Source organism: Mus caroli, unplaced genomic scaffold, assembly GCF_978045245.1.
Source record: "Mus caroli unplaced genomic scaffold, Mus_caroli_1 scaffold_20, whole genome shotgun sequence".
NCBI classification, from domain to species: Eukaryota; Metazoa; Chordata; class Mammalia; order Rodentia; family Muridae; genus Mus; species Mus caroli.
The window spans coordinates 40,367,950-40,391,506 of NW_028227275.1; the positions used below are offsets into that span (position 1 = coordinate 40,367,950).

The 23,557-nt window shown below is 37.6% G+C and overlaps 1 protein-coding gene across 1 annotated transcript in view; it reads left to right on the forward strand.

The window, feature by feature from the left end:
* The window catches only part of LOC110285566 (aldehyde dehydrogenase, cytosolic 1), a 33,514-nt gene extending 13,055 nt beyond the window's left edge, over positions 1-20,459 (forward strand). Inside the window, exons 8-13 of the mRNA XM_021151817.3 lie at positions 4,147-4,249; positions 5,330-5,514; positions 11,174-11,338; positions 13,460-13,617; positions 17,299-17,373; positions 19,876-20,459. Coding sequence (XP_021007476.1) covers positions 4,147-4,249; positions 5,330-5,514; positions 11,174-11,338; positions 13,460-13,617; positions 17,299-17,373; positions 19,876-19,948 — 759 coding nt within the window. The 3' untranslated portion in view covers positions 19,949-20,459. The remainder of the gene's footprint in view (positions 1-4,146; positions 4,250-5,329; positions 5,515-11,173; positions 11,339-13,459; positions 13,618-17,298; positions 17,374-19,875) is intronic.
* Positions 20,460-23,557: the final 3,098 nt, after the last annotated feature.

Below are 23,557 nucleotides of genomic sequence, written 5' to 3' on the forward strand. Positions count from 1 at the left end.
AACTGTAGGGTAGAAAATACAAATTGGGCCACAGATTTGTATGAATTACTGTCTCTGGATTAAGAAAATTAAATGGTACAGTCTTGTCCTTAGCTTCTTGGTTGGGACTCTGTCTACTGAGCATGCTCTGAGAGGGAGACAAATCTGCTTCCTTCCACGCTCCTGCTGGGAGACCCTGAGTTCTTAGTGTGTCTGTCACCACTGTGGAGAGATACAAAGTAGAAAATCAGGAACCAGCCACAGCCACAACAAGTCGTAACAAGACTCAGCAAAGGGAGAGAGAGAGAGAGAGAGAGAGAGAGAGAGAGAGAGAGAGAGGAGAGAGAGAGAGAGGACTAGAAAAGAGGTGTGTAATTTGTAATTCTGGGGATTGCATGAGTTTCTGTTACAAACTAAAGAATAGTTAGATATAATGCAGTTTCAAGCAAAGCCATATTTTAACATATAATTCTTGGGATTGCATGAGTTCCTGTTATGAACAAAAGGAAATTTAGACATTATGCTGTTTGAAGTAAAGTTGTGCTAGGTTGTAATGTTCTTAGCTGTTCAACAGAAAAGATACTGCATTAGTCATTGGTATGTGATAAAAAGGGAAAATGGATAGATCTGATTAAGCTACTCTCACAAGAAACAAGTTGGATGGAGACGGTAACTTGATACTTAAAAAGTTCTATTGAAGGGATCAAAAGAAGAAAAATTCATTCAGACATGGAACTTGTTAGAGGTTTTAAGGAATAAATTACTTTAAGACTGAGAAGAGAAAATATTCTAAATAGTGAATTGAGAATAAGTTCATTTTCTTATTATTGCAGTTAGCCACATCAACATTATTTTAAACTTCCCAGAGAATTGATTTAAGAAGACATTGACTTTTTCATCTTTTCAAATGTGTGTGTTTATGTTTCTCTGTGTATTTGTCTTTCATAGACAGGAGAAAAATAGTGTATCATGAAAATCTGTGATTGAGATAGGGAAAAAATAACCACAGATTCACAATTTTCTCCGATAGAAACTGTGGAAGGCTCTCTATGATGTGATGATAACATTAGCAGTTGTGATGCAGCAGGAGAGGCTGCGATCACAGCAGATGGAGGAAGCAGGGTCGAAGAAGCCTGGAATTCTACACCATATACAAAGGGGATTCGAGAGGCTTCTGAAGCCAGATCATAGGGGCACTTCTCTAGTTTGTCTCTGCCAGAGGTCACTGGTCCTTGAGCATGGCAGTTTGTTTATCATGTGACCTTCTTAACTAATCCTCAACTCTGTGCCATTTTGTCATTCCCATAATTCTATTCCTATGCCCATTTACCTTCTGAAAAAGAAACAACAGAATTAGAAGACCAGGAAACTTCTGGGTCCATACGAAGGGGAATGTCTCAGAAAACAGAAAAGTCCTTCCCAATATGAGGTTCTGTATTTGAAAAGCACAGGCACTATAACACCTACTTTCTATGGTTTCACACAGATAAGGAGGAGAGCACACAGATGGCCCCATTGTGTGTTTGTGAAACATCCCCAGTTTCTGCTTTCTGTTCCCACTCATTCTCTTTCTCATGTTAATTTAGGAGGTGTGTCACTGTGTCCTCTCAGGTCCTTCACATCCAGGGGGCTTTGTCATGTATATAGGCATAAGCCCTTCTTCCCTGACTCCTTTCTCACTCCTGTTTCTAACCAGTTTTCACTTTAGTTCTCTTATCATCTGTAGTTTTTTATAGAGATTTTAATACTTTGCATTCTCCAAGAAAATGTTAGCTATGATAGCCTCCTTTCTACTGTAAACTTATATTTAAGAAATAAGTGAGAAAAAGAGATATTGGAATTCATTATCTAGAAAACATAAAATTCTTAATCATCTTAGGTGAAAATGGTAGTAAGAAATATGTTGTAACAGTTGGACACAATGGAATTCAGAAGGAGTCTCAGCAGTTGAGAGGTAAAAGCCAGAAGATCCTAAGTTCAAGGCCAGATTAAGCTGCTAAGGAGCTACTCTTAGAAAATGAAAGAAAAGACAAAAGAAGAAAAGGAAAGGGGAAACAGGAAGGAAGGACTGGGGAAAGAGAGAAGAGGAGGAAGAAACTATGGAGTAATAATTGAGTATAAGTTTAAAATAAATTTCAGGCAGGGTTTCCCTAAGTATGTTCAATATCCATTTATTTTTCTATTGATCCAATTTCAGAGTTAAATTTATTCATGGATATTGTTTTCTTATTGCTTTTATGTTTGTACAGTCCCATTGTTCCCCCGACTCCCTTGTCCACCCTCCAGTTCCTCATCCCATTCCTCCTCCCCATCTCCAAGGGGATGTCCCCCATCCCCTATCAGGCCTCCCCACTCCTTGGGGCCTCAAGTCTTTTGATGGGTAGGTGCATCTCCTCTTACTGAGGTCAGACCAGGCTGTCTTCTGCTGTATATGTGTCCTTGGCAGACTAGCTAGTGTATACTGCCTGGTTAATGTCTGAGAGATCTCAGGGGTCCAGGTTAGTTGAGACTGCTGGTCTTCCTATGGGGATGCCCTCCTCCTCAGGTTCTTTCAGGCTTTCCCTAATTCAACCACAGGGGTCCCCGACTTCAATACAATGGTTGGGTGTCAGTATCTGCTACTGTCTCAGTCATCTGCTTGTTGGGTCTTTTGAAGGACAGCCATGCTAGGCTCCTATCTGTAAGCATACCATAGCATCAGTAATAGTGTCAGGTCTTGGAGTCTCCCCTTGGGATAGATCCAAATTTGAGTCGGACACTGGACCTCCTTTCTCTCGGTCTCTTCTCCATTTTTGTCCCTGTAGTTCTTTTAGACTGAAAATCTTAGCAAATTAATTCTCTGTTGCCTATTACACAATAGCAGTTCATTCTCCATATTGACTTAAATATTATTTTATTGTTCTGATGAAATATAAACCTTTCATTACATTCCAGTATGTGGAATAGGAAAAGAGCCAGACAATAAAAAAAAGGTTACCTCTAAAAAACAACATAAAGACTAATTTAGCCTACTGTTCTCTCAATATGTATAAAATGAAGAATCAATAATAATTAAACCAGGATTCAGAAGGCAAAAACAAAAATGATCATAGGTAATACTCTAGACAGGAAAGGATATAAATACAAAATAAGATAAAACAAAAGAAGTGTATTTTCTTGAAAAAAAATAGAATTAAAGAAAAAATGAGAATTGTGGGATTCTAGCTAAATGTAGTAAAATGGATCTCCCTCTCCCTCTCCCTCTCCCTCTCCCTCTCCCTCTCCCTCTCCCTCTCCCTCTCCCTCTCCCTCTCCCTCTCCCTCTCCCTCTCCCTCTCCCTCTCCCTCTCCCTCTCCCTCTCCTGGCTATCTCTTTTTCTCTGTCTCTTTCTCTCTATGCATCTTCTGTGCAAATTACTGTGTGTTTGAGATGGAGAAGAGAAGGAAGGAAGGAAGGAAGGAAGGAAGGAAGGAAGGAAGGAAGGAAGAGGGAGACAGAGGTGTGGGGAAGGAGGGAGGATTAGCTGTGAGCCCACTCTTGTAAATAGGCAAAGAGGCATTTGGGATTTTTATACAAATATAGATGACACCATTTGAGACTGACTCAGGTACCTCTCTGTGTGCTTCTTCAGGAAACCAGAGGGAAAAAAATCATGTCCATCTAGAATCCTCAGAAAAGGACTTAAGAAAGATCTGTGCTAGGAGCTGATCCCAAATAAAGAACCAACATGGTGGCAGTCCAGACCGGAAAGAATGCTAGTTTGGATGGACAGAGTTCTCTGAAGGTCACTAGAGGGATGGGATGTCAATACCTGGGGTGTTGCTGAGTATTCCTGATCAAATACAGAGAGGAAATTCTGATGAAAACGAAAAATAATCTCTTGTCTGTCCTGTCCACACATGAAGTCAGCTCTCACAGACTTGATGTCTGCCCACACATGAAGTCATTTCTCACAGTTGAGATGTCTGCTCACCTTCCCATGAGCACTTTCTGATTTACCTTGCATTTTCAGACGTGATGATGGAAGCTTTTACACCTGAAGATGCCAGATCTTGAACAAAACCATTTAATGCTGCTTCCAAATGAAATTGAATGGTAGCAGAAATGTCCTATAAGTTGAAAGTATGAAATGAATCTGTCTAAACGAGAACATGCCAAGGCTCCTCCTTTGTGATGTGTGATTTCAGGTTGGCAAATTAATCAAGGAAGCTGCAGGGAAAAGCAATCTGAAGAGAGTCACCCTGGAGCTGGGGGGAAAGAGCCCTTGCATTGTGTTTGCAGATGCTGACTGTGAGTACAGGTCCTTCCTAAGCATCTCATCATCTTCCTCCTGATGCCTGATCCTGTCACAGTCACCTAGAGTCTTACAAATGACTTTCCTTCAAGGGGAAAGGGATTAACAAGCAACTATAGTGACTCTGGGAAGCTTTTAAATTGTTCCATAATGAAGATAAATTAAGCAGAAATACAATTTTTCCTGGATTGGAATAGAATGCTACTTCTCATTGTGAATCAGAGATAGCATAAATGGACTACACATAGCATTTATGATGTGTTTTTGATAGTTCCATCTAACAGAAATTGCTATTCATAGAATTCATTGATGTCACTATTGTGATCTTTAATGGAGATATTAGAACGTACTACTTGGTTAACAGAATTACTAGCCTTTCACTCTGTAATTAGTCCACAGATTCACACCAAATTTCTACAACCATGAACTGAGTATTTCTCATTTATAAAATACTACTTCCTTTTGTTTAGAATCAACAATATTCTATTGTAAAAATGCAGGCATATTTTACCATCTAAACTAAGTGAAGAGTTTGTATGCTTTTATGATTGAGGCTTGAGTTAGATTTTGAATTTTTTTTTCTAGAGAAAGGACAGGATGATTTATTCTCATGTGAGTTTTACTTGTTTGAGTGTGTCGTTTTCAGAAAAACGTAGCACTTTCTGTTGACCAAAATTTTCAATAATATTATGAAATTATTAAACACAATAAGTAATTCTGATATCTATTGTCAACTAGTTAAAACCTGACACATAAAGGAAATATGATTTCCTGAAGAATTAAAAATGGAAAAATATGGAATTATTTGTAATAATATTTGGTCTTATCAAATCTACATTCCTCAGAAGCCATACCAGATACCGTCTTTTCAGATTTCCTTTGTTTTTTTTTTCATTTTTATGGTAAATAAAGTTTAATTTATTACCTGACTTCTAAGTGGTGGCATATATTGAGTATGTCTAATCAAATGATTTATCATTTTTCTTTATTACCATACGGCATCTGAGAAATATAATTGTGTGTGTATTCTTTGGAAAATATTTCTTCTCTCCCTCCTGTGACTGTTTCCTTTGCAGTGGACAGTGCTGTTGAGTTTGCACACCAAGGAGTTTTCTTCCACCAGGGTCAGATTTGTGTTGCAGCATCCAGGCTTTTTGTTGAGGAATCAATTTACGATGAGTTTGTGAGGAAGAGTGTGGAGCGAGCAAAGAAATACGTTCTAGGAAATCCTCTGAACTCAGGAATAAATCAAGGTCCTCAGGTGAGTAAACACTGAAAAGATAGCATTTCAGAAGGAAAACCAATCTTTTTATGCCTAATTAAGATTGAGTAAGCTTAACTTCTTAAATGTGCTCATTGCTAGCTGATATTATCTTCATCTGGTCATTTAAAGAATCTAACTTCCAACAGCAAGGACATGATTCTGTTCTGTGTTGGCCATTTTTTAAAAAGTTCTAGAAACATTGTAAGAGCCATGTGGGAATTTTGCATCAAAAGAAGGGCTGGGGAAATGGATCAATACCTAAAACATTTGTCTTATATCTCTGAGGACCTGAGTTCTGGACTAACACTCACATAAAAACTGGATGTGTGTAGGAGCACATCTGTAATCCTTGTGTTCAAGAGGGTGAGCTAGCCAGTTCAACTGGAGCTATGAGTTCAGGAGCCTGCCTCAGTGGATAAAACTGAAAGCCATTGAAGAAGATACCCAGTGTCAACCTTTGTCACACACACACACATGTACGTGTACCTTTATACATGCAGGTACACACAGATGGACCAGCATTTGCTCCCACATGTCCTCACATACATGCTAATACATACAGCTGCCCACCACACTCACATATACACACCAAAATGAAGGAAAGATTTGAAATGTTATCAATTCCTTCATTCATCAATTGGCAAGACTCTTGTTATCAATTCCTTCATTCATCAATTGGCAATTCCTACAGACAATTCTTAGTCTGGAAAATTGTACATATGGCTGCCGATTCACTCTCATAACCAATCTTTCATCTCAGCTGCCATTCTACAGGTCTAGGTAGTAGGACATTACCGAATGTACTGGCTATTTTTGTGTCAACTTGACACAGCTGGAGTTATCACAGAGAAAGGAGCTCCGGTTGAGGAAATGCCTCCATGAGATCCAACTGTAAGGCATTTTCTCAATTAGTGATCAAGGGGGAAAGGCCCCTTGTGGGTGGGACCATCCCTAGGCTGGTAGTCTTGGGTTCTATAAGAGAGTAGGCTGAGCAAGCCAGGGGAGGCAAGCCAGTAAAGAACATCCCTCCATGGCCTCTGTATCAGCTCCTGCTCCCTGACCTGTCTGAGTTCCAGTCCTGACTTCCTTTGGTGATGAACAGCAGCATGGAAGTGTAAGCCGAATAAACCCTTTCCTCCCCAACTTGCTTCTTGGTCATGATGTTTGTGCAGGAATAGAAACCCTGACTAAGACACCGAATCTTCTGCAGGCTCCTCAGTTTCTGTGGTGTAATGATAGTATAAGATGTTCTTGGAGTTCCTGTTTTCTGCGCTGCTGACAGGTTTCTCTCTTTAGGTGTCAAAAGCCAGGAATTCCCAGGGCTCTGGGTTTCTTCTTCATAGTTAGATCCACTGTAAATATGAATGGCTTTGTTTCTTTCACTCAAAAGTCACCTTTTCCTTTTGTTCTTGGCCTGTTTGTTGTTCAAGCTCTTGGCCCTTTGATTCTAAGTTCACTCCTGCCTCTGGATCCTGCTCTGAATCAGTGATCCGCAACCGGAAGCAGTTTTCCACACACCCACAGGGGACACTGACCTTCTCTGGAAACTGAGTTGTTATAACAAGTTGAGGGGATCTACTCACATCTAATGAACAGAGGAAGGGACTCTGCGGCTGAAGACCGTACAGTGAACAGGAAAGCACACAATAGCCTTTATTTCCCTAAATGCCAGTAGATTCACTCCTGAGAGCTGTGCTCTTTCTGGGGCCTGGATGTTGACTTTTGTATCGTCACTCTTTCACATTAAATATGCTACAGTGTGTACCCTACCAACATAAACATCATTGAATTTTAAAATAAGCATAACCTAAATTCAATTAAAAAAATTGGAGGACATTGCTACCGACTATACCTTGAGAGAGGAGTCTGACAAAACCATAAAATTGAAAGGATACGTGGTCACTGGTTTCTCTGGATGCAATTAATTTGCAAGAATGTTTTGGAGTTGTCTACTTAGCATAAATACCCAAACAGGAAAATCTTAGGACAAAACCACTGGCAAGTATGGAAAACCCAAAGCAGTAGGGTGACTGTCAAGCGAAACCATTATTGTTTTATATCAATGGCATTGTATTTTTTTTTTTACCACTGAGTTCAGAGATTATATAGAAGTAATTGCTGATTTTTATCAGATTTGGTATTTTTTTTTCAATTTTGTTGTTAAGTTTGTCTCATAGTCTAGAAAAAATGTGTAATTCTGAGTGCTTTTGTTGACACTATTTCTTGTCCTAATTATCTATTGGTCTGTCTACATAAACATAAAATACTTTGATCATTAGATATATGATGAGAAGGCAGAAGATACGTAGTGTAGATGAATGGTATGCTGGGACTTTGACCAGCACAAGAGTTTTGGAAGTTCCAGGTGTAACTATGCTTATATACTCTCTCTCTCTCTCTCTCTCTCTCTCTCTCTCTCTCTCTCTCTCTCTCTCTCTCCTGTAATAAAAAGGAGCTTATGGGAAGAGACACACATTGACCAAGCTCTTGGTTAGTATCTCATCTAATGCTGGCTGAGTTACCAAGTCTTTCTAAACAGAGTTTTGGAATTCATACTGAGTCACAACCAAATTGGTAAGGAGAAGTTTAGGCCATATGTTCGTGTATGAAAACTATTTTTTACAATTTTCTGGATTCATTTTTGAAAGATTAGCAAGTAAATGTATTTGAGTCTTGCAGAAGTTATAATAGGTTAATAGGTGTGTTGTTTATTTTACATTACATATTAGTGTTCATAAACGGATAGGTTTTTTTCATTTATAAAGTATTTTCTATCTGACTTCATCCACACACATACACAATATATATAAATGTGGATATGAAATGAGTAGTTTCGTTTGAAAAAGAAATTTGACCTTATTTTCTACTCAGTTTATTTGCCAATAAAGAGGACATAGTAACATTAATCTTGAGGATACATTACACACTGAAATGAGACAATGTCATATATAGGCACATCTAACACCATGATTATTTTGCTGCATATTCATAAATCTCTATTAAATAAATAACAACTAAGCCTTTTATGTATGGTAACAATCAAGTTCACCTCTTAGATGTAATAAGGATTTTTTTTTACATTTTTTATTAGATATTTTCTTCATTTACATTTCAAATACTATCCCAAAAGTCCCCTATACCCTCCCCCCTGCCCTGCTCCCCTACCCACTCACTCCCACTTCTTGGCCCTGGTGTCCCCCTGTACTGGGGCGTATAAAGTTTGCTAGACCAAGGGGCCTCTCTTCACAATGATGGCTGACTAGGCCGTTGTAATAAGAATTTTTTAATTTGAGAATTTAAAAAAATTTGAGAATTTTATGTGAGGCATTTTTACTCTTCTCTTTTCTACCCTCCATCTCTTCCCTTGTTCTCTCCCTCATTCCACCTGAGTGGTATCTTCTTTAATTATTGCTGCACATATCTAAATATGATGTATATAGCCTGTTGAGTGCATGTGCTGTAGCTTATATGTGTTGAGAGTTTACTTATTGGGACTGAATAACCTATCAAGAGTTCTTCTTTGATATTCCTGAATTCCTCTGACATCTGCTATTCATTTCCTGTGCTTCTTCCTGTGCTGTAGATTCTTACGAGATTTTCTCGATCCATGTCAGCTTGTCAGTTGATTTTTGTCATTGTGTGGGTCTTGATTAGAGGAGCTCACTTTTGAGATTTCATGGGTACAACTTCCAAGTCATATACAGAGAAGACATTTTCTCCCAGCAGACATCCTGCTTCCCTATTATTTAAATAATACCATGGCTTTTATAAACTTCCTGGCTCTTAATTTACAATGCTTTCCAGGCTGTAGTGTGGTGTTGTATTGAGATGTATCAACTGAGTTAATATATTTTAATATCTATTTTCAATGCTCTTGTTGGACTATGGTTGTCAAATGTGTTTTCCATAGATATGCTTGTGTTTTTTAAATTATCATTTATCTGATTTTTAGCATGTGAAATCTAGAGAATCAGAAAATTTTTATATCCAAAGATTTAAAGGATATATTTTTATACCATCACAACAATATCATGATATATGTATTTTTCTAGCCTGGCCACAAAACAATAAAGGCCTCTTCTACACACAAGAATCATTGAATGGGGCCAGATAATTGATAAAGAAAGCCAAGATTATCCAGAAAGTCAATCTGAAACCTTACAAATCATATTGAACATGTCCTTATTGAGCAGATCTAATAGCAATGGCACTTAGTCTTGTTATATTGATAAAAAAGCGATACCAATGATTCTCATTTTAGAATTCCATAATAGGCTAGAAATGAAGAGATTATTTTGGATGGGGGTTATTCCTTTCAGTGACATGCACAGGAAATTTTACAGCAACATGGTACCACATACTGTTCCACAGTTTCTAAAATTATAACTGGTTGTGGTGGCATTTACTCTACCTGCACGCTGGAACTGAGTGGAGGGCAATTAGAGAGCATGCATGGTATCTCTTCTGATTCTTCAAAGACTGAGGAGATTGACAGAGCCCAAGAATATGAAGAATGCTATTTTCAAGTCATGACAAGAGACATGTTGAATAGGCAAAAACCTGACTCTCTTCTTAGTGCTTTGATTGCTGTTTGTTTGTTTGTTTGTTTAGTGTACCTCTTCCCTGCACTATCTCCCCTCTGATAGCCTGTTTTCACCAATAATGTGAGATCTAAGAGATAATCATTTACCCTTCCATGAGAGCTAAGGGGAAGACCCCATAGTCCAATGCAGTGTGGGACGAGTAGGATTATTCTGATATCACCAAACAGAACTCTAACATCCTTTTCATTCTTACTTATGTAAAATATTAGTTAAAATATTGTCTCAGTGAGAGGGGAGACCCTTAGTTCTGTGAAGGCTTGATGCCCCAGTCTAGGAGAATGCTAGGGCGGTGAGGCAGGAGTGGGTGGGTGGGTGGGTGGGGGAGCCCCCTCATAAAAGCAGGGAGAGGGGGAGGGGATAGGGGATTTATTGAGGGGAAACCGGGAAACGGGATACCATTTGAAATGTAAATAAATAAATATCCAATAAAAACATTGCACATTCATGGTAACTGCTGTATGTTTAGACATAGTTTATCTGTTGAAGTACTAAGAGGATAAACAGAACGCGCTAGCTGTTGGGATGCAACCTACTGAGTTGAACTGAGGATGATCTCAAACTATGGTAACTAGAGATGCCAGGTCATGAATGGCTTAGAGGTGTGCTGGCTTTGTTTCTGTCTCCGAAGAAAAGAGGTCTCTGACCATCAAAAGCATGTGATTCTCAAGTGATATATACCCACTGAACCTGAGTCAAAGTCCTCTGTCTCACTTCATTTCTCTTTCTTACTCAAGACTAAGATCCCAGACCTATGCATTTAATCATTAACAACTTTTTTTCTTCCAATGTGAACAAAAACCAGTTGTAAGAAAGTTTTATGTATTCTCATGTCACCAGATTCTATTCTTTCCTAACTGTACTAAATTTAAATACATTCAATCATTCTTTCCTGAAAATTCATGAAAAAGAAAACGTACTGGAAAATGAGATAACTGTATTTCACCTGCTTTGAATGATCAGATTTAATACGAATATCCTGGCATTTTTGACACCTTCATTCACAACATGTTATCTTTATCATTGCTCCTTTGCCTGTGGTTTCTTCCAACTAGATTGACAAGGAGCAACATGATAAAATACTTGGTCTCATTGAGAGTGGGAAGAAAGAAGGAGCCAAGCTGGAGTGTGGTGGAGGTCGCTGGGGGAACAAAGGCTTCTTTGTCCAACCCACAGTCTTCTCCAATGTAACTGATGAGATGCGCATTGCCAAAGAGGAGGTAATATTTCCCCATGGGTCTGTTGTTGTGTTTGCTGTGTTCTCTCTGTGTGTAAGCTGTGGTTCCCTCTAAAAACTCAGCTTGTTGAATATCATTTTTCTGAAATGACTGATGATAAAGTTTTAAATATTTTGTGAACATGACTGAGCACTGAGGAATCCAGTAGGTCCACAAAGAGTTATCAAACACACAATAAGTCACAATAGTTTTTATAATTGCTTCATTCACAGCCTTAAAGAAATGGGAATTGATGCTGTCATTTGTTAAAACAAGAACAATTATGCACATATTAAGTTACATATGCCAGGCACAGAAGAACAAGTATTCACTGATCTCAGTTATAAGAACATAAAAAAGTCAACCTAACCTCATAGAGACAGAGTGGACTGGCTTTGTAAGGGAAATGAGGGTGACTCTTAGGAGCACAATCTAAGGACCATCAATAAAGATGGTACCCAGATATTCAACATATAAGTAAGAAGAACAATGTGATTAAAATGGTAGCTGTATACTTCACAAGCCTGAGGGCTTTTAATATATGCAATGATATGTATAGTTGAACAATAGAAGTGTCATGTACTATACCCCAATAAGAAGATACTATGACTCAAATACATGGAATCATAATTTCCCATTCAATGAATTTATACTCATGTCCTTGATGTGACAGAGGATCTGATAGCTTATTTTTGTTGCCTCCATCATATCAACAAATAAAGAGATAAAGAGAATATTAACTTTACACGCAAAGGAAATAAATATAAAGAACAGAAATAAAAGTCATATGTAGGTGGATAATTCACCATATTTATGTTCACTCCTCAACTGCATTTGAATTTCTGTACTTATTGGGCAAGTCTTCTTTGATTAGAGTTATTGCTGTAGAACTTGATGAACAGGGGTAGGGAAGAAATAAAGCAGAAAATAGTCTTCACTCAGGGAAACATTTATTGTCTTCCTATAATGTATCTAGTAGGAATATCTCATTTGCTGCTTCAAAATGGGAGCCAAGAGTCTATACCATGCCAGCTAAATTGCTGCAACTCTGTGTAAAGCCTCCAAAGTCCTGCTCCATCTGCTTCCCATTTCCAATGTTCACACTGTTATGTTTCCCAGTTATGGGGTCACCATAGCTTAGAATTTCAGGATCTGTCCCCAGCCTTCAGGGAATGGTCCCTAACTGCTTTATATAACTCAAATAGACTCAGAACCATTTTTTACCAATCTATGTTCACATTTCCAAGGAAATTGTAGTAGCATTCAAAGAAGCCTCTCTTTTATTTAATTGTGATTAACATCTTATTAGAATATAGAAATTTAATATCTAGAGAAATATCCAAATGTTTCCTCTTACCTGGAGGGTGAGATATAAACTGAGTTGCATATGGGTTTTACTGACTAGATTCCAGTAGAAGTAAAGTGCTGACTCACTTTAGATTTGACAAGCTGTGACTCCAGCCCCTGACAGAGACTTCAGGATTTGGTTTGAAAGGATGATTCTGGAGTTAGGTTTCCTGTAATAAGTTTGGTTGTTTGTTTCTTTGTTGGTAATGCTGTAAGGTTGGGTGACTAGTAGAATCTGAGTAAAAACTTGTGCTATGTGCTATTTTAGCCAAGTTTTATAATTATAAAAGTATCCAAGTAAAAAATGAATGATACTTAAATCAACAATACATTGCTGTTTAAAACATAAACATTGTTTTCAATCATTGCCTATTTGTTACTATTAGAGCAAAGCACTGCTTTCTTGGTCTTGTTGTTTTGTGCAATAACTTAAACAGTGAAGGAAACTGTAGTTAAATTTTAAGATGTTTATAAGAAAATGATGCAGTTAGTGAATTGATGTTCAGTTCTTCCATTTTGGGCAGCTCTATTGCAGGATATAAGAATACATTCTGCAGTAACAATTGGTGTCTGCCCCACATAGAATGTGATGCACAATCACAACCTCTTTATATGTTGACTGGCCATAGTCAACTATTCTAATTCTAACATATAGGTCTTAGATGAAAGATAGCTCCTTAGCCAATGAAGAATGGTTTCTAGGCAAGCATATGTACTGTGTTTAAAGCATATATAGTTTCTATACTGTTAACCTGTTTTTCTGTCATCCTTTGGTAGATATTTGGACCAGTGCAACAAATCATGAAATTTAAGTCTGTAGATGATGTGATCAAGAGAGCAAACAATACTATGTATGGTCTAGCAGCAGGAGTCTTCACTAAAGACCTGGATAGGGCCATCACTGTGTCATCTGCTCTGCAGGCTGGGGTGGTGTGGTAAGTGCAGCTGAAGTAAGGTGTGTCCTTCCGATATCAGCCATGTAGGCAGACTGACTTGATTTCCTCTAGACTTGAACTTTCAAAAAACTTATTTGGTCTGTTATGAAGGTAGTTTCTGTAAATAAAAACAAAAGACATTATTATCAGGCAGTTTTTCAAATTACTTGTGTAGCACATTGACCATTTTATGGCTATTTAATCTAATAATATATATTATGTATATATTATTATTATTATTTTATGGCTATTTAATCATATATATATATATACACACGTTGTTAGATAATTTCAGGACAATGGGCACTCTGCTATGAATATGTGAGATGAAAGGAAACTTCTATCACAGTCAAGTTTACATTGGACAGTTTATATTGGTACCTTATGGAAGTTATTATTGTTGCTATTATCAACTTGCCATGCTTAAAATGAAGCCTAAGGTGTTATATTAGCTGAGTGCATACTCTATCCTGGTCTCCTTTATGCTTTTTAATATGAGACAGGAACTCACTTTCTTGCTCAGTCTGGCCTTGGACTCACTCTGTGGCCCATACTTGTGCTGGATTTCTTACCCTCCTGCAGCATGCTCCTGAGTAGCTGGGCTGGGTATGATGCTATTCTTTATAAAACTTAATTTATGTGTATGGGTATTTGGCTTGAATGTGTCTGTGCATCATGTGAGTTTCTAAGGCATACAGAAACCAGAAGAGAGCTGATAGTGGGATTATAGACCATTGAAAGCCACAAGGATTTGGGTACTGGGATCCTACTCGAGCTCTTCATAATAGCAGCAAGTACTGTTAACTCTAGGTCATCTCCCCATTCTTTTCTCTAGCTCTTGATTTAGTTTCTTCTTTGATTTTTTTAAAATTAAGATTCATTCATTTATTTATTTAATGTATATGACTAAGCTACCTTCATGCACACCAGAAGGGGGCATCAGATCACATTCCAAATGGCTGTGAACCACCATGTGGTTGCTGGGAGTTGAACTCAAGACCTCTGGAAGAGCAACCAGTGCTCGTAACCACTGAGCCAACTCTCTGGTCCTTGTTATTTGATTCTTACAATTTAACTTTAATACAAATTCTCAGGTTGTGCCTCTCAAAGGCTGTGCTCCACTTCTGGACTCTTTCTCCAGCGTCCCTTGTCTCATCAAGCCTCCCTTCCCGCAGTCCCAGCTATAGCACATGCTGTTTTCATTCTCTCACCTGGATCAGTTAAGGGAAATCAGGCACAGAAAACCATCCTAAGGGACACAGCCAGGCAGTTCTTGATCCTCTTGATAGCTTGAAGAATCTTTTCTTCCTATCAAAGCGAGTAACCATTTAGCAACTATAGGCTCAAAGTTGCAGTGTTTCTTCTTCCTTCCTTCCTTCCTTCCTTCCTTCCTTCCTTCCTTCCTTCCTTCCTTCCTTCCTTCCTTCCTTCCTTCCTTCCTTCCTTCTTTCCCTCCCTCCCTCCTTTCTTTCTTTCTTTCTTTCTTTCTTTCTTTCTTTCTTTCTTTCTTTCTTTCTTTCTTTCTTTCTTTCTTTCTTCCTTTCTTCCTTCCTTCCTTCCTTCCTTCCTTCCTTCCTTCCTTCCTTCCTTCCTGTCTGTCTGTCTGTCTGTCTTTCTTTCTTTCTTTCTTTCTTTCTTTCTTTCTTTCTTTCTTTCTTTCTAAGATTTATTTATTTATTATATATTAGTACACTGTAGCTGTCTTCAGACACACCACAAGAAGGCATCAGATCTCATTACGGATGATTGTGAGCTACCATGTAGTTGCTGGGATTTGAACTCAGTACCTCTAGAAGAGCAGCCAGTGCTCTTAACTACTGTACCACCTCTCCAGTCCCCACAAAGTATTTCTTAATTCATCATTTTATCTCACCTGACAGCTACTATTTGTTATCCCAAACCTTATCTTTGATTAAAGAAAAAAAAAAAAAAAGAAAAGAAAACCAGATTAAGTAACTTATCACGATCGTACACTGAATGTTAGAGGTGAGAGACTGACCTTTCAGCACTCTAGAGAAAAACCTTCTCGACTTTCGCCATGTACAAGTTTAACCAGCAGGACATTAAAATGTCAAATCCAAAATGCTCTAAACGATGGCAATGTAATGTTTGGATTTTGGATCATTTAAAATGTGATATTTTCAAATATAAATTTTCAACCAGTAAAATTGATCTGAGTAATTCCTAGTCTGAAGAACCGCCAACACTAAAACAGTTGTGCATTTCAGAGAAGGAATACTCCCTGAGAGCTTCAAACTATGTAATGCGGGGCTGAGATGATTCAGCAAGGAAAGTGCTTGGTGTGCAAGCATAAGAAATGAGCTTCATTCTAGCTTCCATGGAAAAGCCAGACATTCTGGCCTGTGCTTTTGACTCTGTCATTGTGGCCATAGTCAGAGGCAGAAGCATGCTTGGAATTTAAGTCAGGCAATTTAGCTCTATTGATAAGCTCCAGGCTCAGTGGGAGATGTGGTCTCAAAAGGTAAGATGGAGAGAAAATGAAAAACTAAACCAAAACCAACACTTTACCTATAGCCTCCGTTTAGTTTCCTAAATGTGCCCATGTGTGCATGTATGTGAGTGCACGTGCACGCGCACACACACCATAAATGAAAAATGTATATAAACAACGAAATGAGGGATAAGGTTGTGAATCAAACATCTCAATCATAGTATGTCTCAGTGATTTACTCTGGCATAGATCTTTTATTCAATGAAACCCTTCAAAACTGCTGTATAATATTAATATAAAATTAGCATTAGGCACTATAGCTCAAAATCTTGTTGTTGTTTTTCTTTAATAGTGGCATTTCTTCTCAAGTTTCTTAAAGGAAATAAATCAAATTCTCATTTATTTTGCATAAATACTGATCAACAGATTTTTCCCCCTACAATCAAAGTAGTAGTAAATTCAGCATTTCTAACTCATACATATTCATATTCTACATTTACTAAGAACTTGGTGTGTACTATGTATTTTTATAAATCATCTGGCAGAGGTCAACAGGAACACTATAAAATATTAAAACATCTTCCTCTCTACATTAACATTAAAATCATTGTTCCTGGCCTGCACAACTGTACCCCTCAGCACTCCTCCGCCTAACCTTGGTCTATTTGTAAGCTCCTCTTCAATTCTATTCTCATTTTATACTATTTTTTTTTCTGTAGAAACATCTTCAAAAATATTCCTAAATCTAATACCAGATTGAATAATTAGGCTCAATTCCTGCCATCACATCTGTTTAAACCATCTATTGATCAATGAATGAAACAAATGAGATAAATACTGACAAATATCTCTCTAAAGAGAGTTGATTTTAGGCTGCTAAGTGTATAAACGTCAAGATTATTACAAAACTTCCTGCATAGAGGCGTTTAACGAACAGCATTTAATCCAGGCTTCAGACACTTATGTATGGTACATTGATTCTTCCCTCTGTGATGATTCAAACTAACTTTAAAAAAAAATAACTACTCACACCTATAGTTGTATTCTTCATTTCTAGGTAATATGTAGATGCTTTCTGCATTATAAATTATAGCACTGCTTTTTATCTCAGTGATCGTATTAAGTTGAAACAAAGGAATTCTTAATGCAATCTCTGAATAAATTTGCAGTTTAGAAATTATAGCATGAGTTCATTGTTTTCTATAGTAGGCTTCTCTTCTGTGTTTTAGGGTGAACTGCTATTTGGCTGCCCCTGTCCAATGCCCATTTGGTGGATTCAAGATGTCTGGAAATGGGCGAGAAATGTAAGTTAAACTTTGCATTTCAATAAATACCTAAGTTTGTGAAAAGGAGTACCACTCCCAGGAAACTGATCTATTCTCACTACTGAGGTAAACTCCATCCATATTTAGTACCAAATAGGATTTTAAATTTTGGAAATACTCCCTAAGTGTATAAAAGCAATAGCAGATTGAATATAATTCATTAAGCTACAACCATCTAGGATTGTGCTAAGTTCACCCCAACTTGATAACTAAATTATCGCCTGCTTTTAGAATGGCCTACGGTATATGTGAATAGAAGCTATTTAGGAAACATTTTCAGAATGTAGGGAAAAGGACAAACATGATCTTGATATGCTAGTAATTAAATATTGAATTACTCTAGGTATTCAAATATACCTCCTAAATAAATGAGGGTTGCCTGACCGCAATCTGATAAGGTGATGTCTACCTAAAATCAGTGATGCATCTGTTAAATAAGCCACTTGCTGCACAATGTCTCTAGAGAATTGCTGAGGTGATTACCACTAATGACTCCTTTCAAGAGTTAGAATGTGGTTCATTCTGAAAGGCAGACCAACAGAATTCACAAATTTGGAAGCAGGGTTCCCAAAGGACCTCCTATAGTGAACTCAGATGACTTTTTGATTTTCTTGGCTGTATTAGTCAAATCAGTTTAGCAAACATTTGTCTGAACCTTTGATAAGGCTTATTTCTTGGCACTGAGTAGAGGCAGACATAGCTTAGCCTCACACACATCACACAGACTGTCATGGAAAGCTCAGCTGTTCTGTGCAGGTTTACTAGAAATATAACCTTGACCTCATCTAGATATACGGAATTACAATCAATAGTTGATGACTAGCCCAGGCGTTTTGTGTACAAAAGAGCTAGAAGCCAGAGCTAGTAATGTATAGAGTTTTCTCAGCTAAGGAGAAATGTAAGCAGATAGATGTTCTTGTGGTCTGAATTAAAATAATACATATACAGTGTTTCTGAGGAAGATGACTCAGGGCAGCCTAAATGTGACAATATACTTATAAGTCCCCTGAGAGTGCTCAGTGCCTTAATAATCCTAAATACAATGGAAAGCAAATTTGTCAAAATTACAGGCTACTTTGTTTGCCTCTTTGACATAAACTATTAAAACACTACATTTTAATGAACTTTAGTCAGTCAAGCTCCTCAATTATGTTGAAAAACATGTTGTTGAGATTTTCTTTTCTTTTCTTTCTTTTTTTTTCTTTCTTTTTTTTTCTTTCTTTCTTTCTTTCTTTTTTTAAAAAAGATTTATTTATTTATTTATTACTATATGTAAGTACACTGTAGCTGTCTTCACACACCCCAGAAGAGGGCATCAGATCTCATTACGGATGGTTGTAAGCCATCATGTGGTTGCTGGGATTTGAACTCGGGACCTTCAGAAGAGCAGTCAGTGCTCTTAACTGCTGAGCCATTGAGATTTTCAAGGGATACGTGAAGATACTTAAATTACACACACAAAAATCAATATATAGGGATTATTGATTGCTCGGGAGAATCAGACATCTTTGATATATATGGCTAAATCGGGAGAATATCTGGTTGAGAAGTACCACCATGCAGCTCCTTGGCAATCCTAGGTGTGTATAGGTCCTGAGAATAGACCTATATACATGTAATTCAATAATCATATTCAAGCAATGCAGAACGTACCTGAGTGCAATCCTTCCAAACTAATTCATCCACCATGTGGAAACAAATCATAATTCCCAAAATTGGTTTCAGGTAAAGTCCTAATAAGTTACGGTGGTACCCAGAGACAGACTTGACGCAGTTTCTGTTCAGTTGGGGTTGGCTTGAAATAAATCTATTATGGAATGTTAAGTAATAGAGACCTAAAATCTGAGAAGCCTGAATCAGGCAGGCCACGTTTTAGTTTCTTTCCTTCTTAAAAAGGAATATTAAAAAAAAAATAAAGATTCCAACAACAAAGATTAGGTGTCCGTGTGTCCCGGAATCAGAAGAAACCGTTAAAACTGCAGCTTTAGACGAACAGAGCACCCTGAATGAAAGAGAATGTTGATCATTCTATACCTGCTCATCACCACCACTTCTGGGCCAGGCAGATGATGAATGCAGGCTCCAGTGCAGCTGGCTGATATTCTGCTGCTCTTCAGTGACCAAACACTGCAAGGTGACCTACACCTCTCTTAGTTATTGGTCTGATAAAATCTGACCAGGCCGATTTATGTAGTAGTAAATGCATGATCAAATAGAATATTATAAATAATATCTTCTCTGAAAATAAGCCAAGTATGTAATTATTTAAAATAAGAGTTAAGTTTAAGAATATTTTTTCTTGGTCATAAAGCTTATAGTTATCTAGAAGCAATATGAACTGCCGTGTATTCAGTAAACATTTTATATCATCCCTAGTCAGATAAGCAAGAAAAAACTACCACCAAATTACTAGGGATTATATTGATTTACAAACACTACACTACACAATCATATTTATTGACAATTTTCTTCCCTCTCTAGGGGTGAACATGGTCTTTATGAATACACTGAGCTCAAGACAGTTGCAATGCAAGTATCTCAGAAGAACTCATAAAGAAGCCAGCAGAGTGAAGAAAAACTCTCAGCAGTGGCTCCACATCTCATACAGTCACCAGAAAGTGGTGTTTTGCCATAATTTCTTCTTCTGTTGAGTTCTTTAAACGTAAGGAATTCATCAGTATTACTGTTACTCCTAGAAAAAGATGTAGCTTAATCTGACAGAATCCGTGTCTTCTAATCCATGAACCCAATTCATATCGCAGAACAAAAGGATACATTAAGGTGCAAGCTCTCTGAAACTCTGTCATGATAAGGTGTTTTCCATTGTAGCTACTTGTCTAGGGTACACACTTGGCAAGGAGGACCAGTCCTGACGTAAGCTCTGTCCCACACTGATTCCTTGAACTTCTTACCATGCATGATAACTGAAAAGTTAGCTGCTCTATTCCTTGGGGGTTATTCCTCTGAGTGTTGTGAAATATTTTCCAGAATGCCATGACTGCTTGTCAAATGAAATGCCTCCCTGTAATTCGAATGCAAAGCTTAATAAAGGCAATCTCACATGATTTTGTTCAGTTTGAATTTTTAAAATATATATTAACTCTTTGGGAGTGTCCTATATATGTGCAATGCATTGTGATCATCTACAACCCCACTCTCCCCTCTGACTCTTCCCAGATCTGCATTTAAGTACATCTACATCCCAACTTCATGTACTTTTACATTATTTATTGTGACACACTGAATCCAGTAATGCTGCCCCCACGCACATGAGTGTGGAGCCATTCACTGGGGTATTAGCAATCTATCAGGAGCCTCTGGAGAAAACTGACTTTCCTTCTGCTGGCAGCCATCAGGAGCTAATAGCTCCACTTAGGAAGATGGCTTGTGTGCTATTCCTCCATTTATGCTATACTGTTGACAGAATACCCACAGAATCTAAGAAGTTAAACGAGAAGGAAGGCCCAAGTGAGGATGCTTTAATCTGACTTAGAAGGGGGAACAAAATATTTTTTTTGTAATTATTTGAGAAGTATTGCTGTTACTTTTCTTTCATAGAATTCTGCACTGAATCATCCTGCCCTTGGAAAGTTTTTAGTCAAGAGATTTTTTTTTAATATTTTTTATTACATCTTTTCCTCAATTACATTTCCAATGCTATCTCAAAAGTGCCCCATACCCTCCCCCCCACTCCCCTACCCACCCATTCCCACTTTTTGACCCTGGCATTCCCCTGTACTGGGGCATATAAAGTTTGCATGTCCAATGGGCCTCTCTTTCCAGTGATGGCCGACTAGGCCATCTTTTGATACATATGCAGCTAGAGTCAAGAGCTCCGGGGTACTGGTTAGTTCATAATGTTGTTCCACCCATAGGGTTGCGGATCCCTTCAGCTCCTTGGGTACTTTCTCCAGCTCCTCCATTGGGGGCCCTGTGATCCATCCACTAGATGACTGTGAGCATCCACTTCTGTGTTTGCCAGGCCCCGGCATAGTTTCACAAGAGACAGCTTTTAATCACTGGTTTGTTTGTTTTTTCATTTCTTCTTATAGCTAGTTTTAATTCTTTTCTTCATCTCAGTTTAAATTTTGTAGGTCATATGTGACTTAGCTTCATCCATTTCTTTTAGATTTTTAAACTTAATTGAGTATACATTTTCCAAGTATCTCATCTGATTCTTTGAATTTTCTCAGTGTGCATTGCACTGTCTCTGTTTACCTCTACTTTATTAATTAGGGCCTGTGGTGGTTTGAATATGCTTGGCCCAAGGAGTGGAACTAGTGGGAGGTGTGACCTTGTTGGAGTAGGTGTGGCCTTGTTGGAGCAGGTGTGTCACTGTGGGCATGGGCTTTAAGACCCTCATCCTAGTTGCCTGGAAGTCAGTCTTCTACTAGCAGCCTTCAGATGAAGATGTAGGACTCTCAGCAACTCCAGCCCCCTGCCTGTCTGGACACTGCAATGCTCCTACCTTGATGATACTGAACTGAACCTCTGAACCTGTAAGCCAGCTCCAATCAAATGTTGTCTTTTATAAGAGTTGCCTTGGGCATGGCATCTGTTCACAGCTGTAAAATCCTAATTAAGATTGGGCCTTTTTATTTTCTCTCTTTCTTCTGGTTAATTTGACCAAAGGTTTACTGATCTTATTTTTCTTTTCGAAAAACTAACTCTTCACATAGTTCAATTTTTGTCTTCTTTCTTTTTCATTTTTATTTTATTAATTTCTTCCCTGGTCTTTATAATTCTTCTCCATATAATGATGTTTTGTTTTGTTTTGTTTTTTTGTTTTTCAAGACAGGGTTTCTCTGTATAGCCCTGGCTGTCCTGGAACTCACTCTGTAGACCAGGCTGGCCTCAAACTCAGAAATCCTCCTGTTTCTGCCACCCAAGTGCTGGGATTAAAGGCGTGCGCCACCACCATTGGTTCTATATAATGATTTTGATAGGGTTTTTTTCCCTTGTTTTTTCAATGCCTTAATGTTAATCATTAAATTATTTATTGGAAATCTCTATTTTTTTTTTAGTGGTATAAACCTCTCTATTAGGATTTCTTCCACTGAAGTCCAAAAGATTTGAATATGCAGTATTTTTATCTTAATAATTCTAGGATATTTTCAATTTGCTTTTTATTTCTTCAGCTACATATTCATCATTCAACAGTGTGTTTTTAAAATCTCTTCTAATTTATCTGTTTTCTGTAGTTTCTCTTGCTGTTAATTTCTAGCCTTATCTCATTGTGGTAGGGTGGAATACAAAATAATGTTCCAGTTTTCAACTTTTCTGAGACTGGGTTTATGGCATAACATGTGATATCTTTTAAAGAAGATTACATAATCTGTGACAAGAGTGTTTTCTTTTCTGTCTTGGTAGATGTCTGTTAGGACAACCTGATACGTACTATCTCCAATGCCAATCTTTCTTACTTTTTTGTTCCCAATTTATTCATCTCATGTTGAGAAGTCACTCAGTGAGACTATGTGGAGCATAATTAATAACTTTAAATCTAGAAAATTTAACGTGCCTTTTGATTTTTTCAATCAATATATTGTGTTTCATAAACTACTTGAGTTTATACATTTTGTTGGATGATGTTAGATGAGCTGGTATTTGTTATAATATATATATATATATATATATATATATATATATATATATATATATATACTTTCCACTTGCTGGATCATTTTCTGACAATATGAAGTGGTCCCTCTATACTGTCTTTATCTTCAGATTATATTTGGTTTGATGTTCATTTTGTCAAATAGCAGAACACTACCTACTTGTTTCCTAAGTCCATTTTCTCAGCACATCTTTTCCCATCCATTCACCCTATGATATAGTTTACTTATTTAGTTTTTTTGTATATGTGTCTCTTATAGGCCACAAAGGCATTCTGTTTACGAATCCAGTCTGGTGGTTTTTGTTTGTTTTGTTTTGTTTTCTGGGAGAACTGAGATCACCACTATCAAGAGCTGTTACTGCAAATTACATGTTGCTTCTCAGCATTTTGCTGATTTCATCATTCATTGTACTTGTGAATGCTTTAGTTTTGCCTATTTTTTTCCCTCCTGAAGTTCCTTAAATGTGCTTCTCTTTCCTTTCAGACTGAAGCAGTGCTTCTAGAATCCATTTGTAGGGCATATTTATCCCCTTTAGCTTGTTT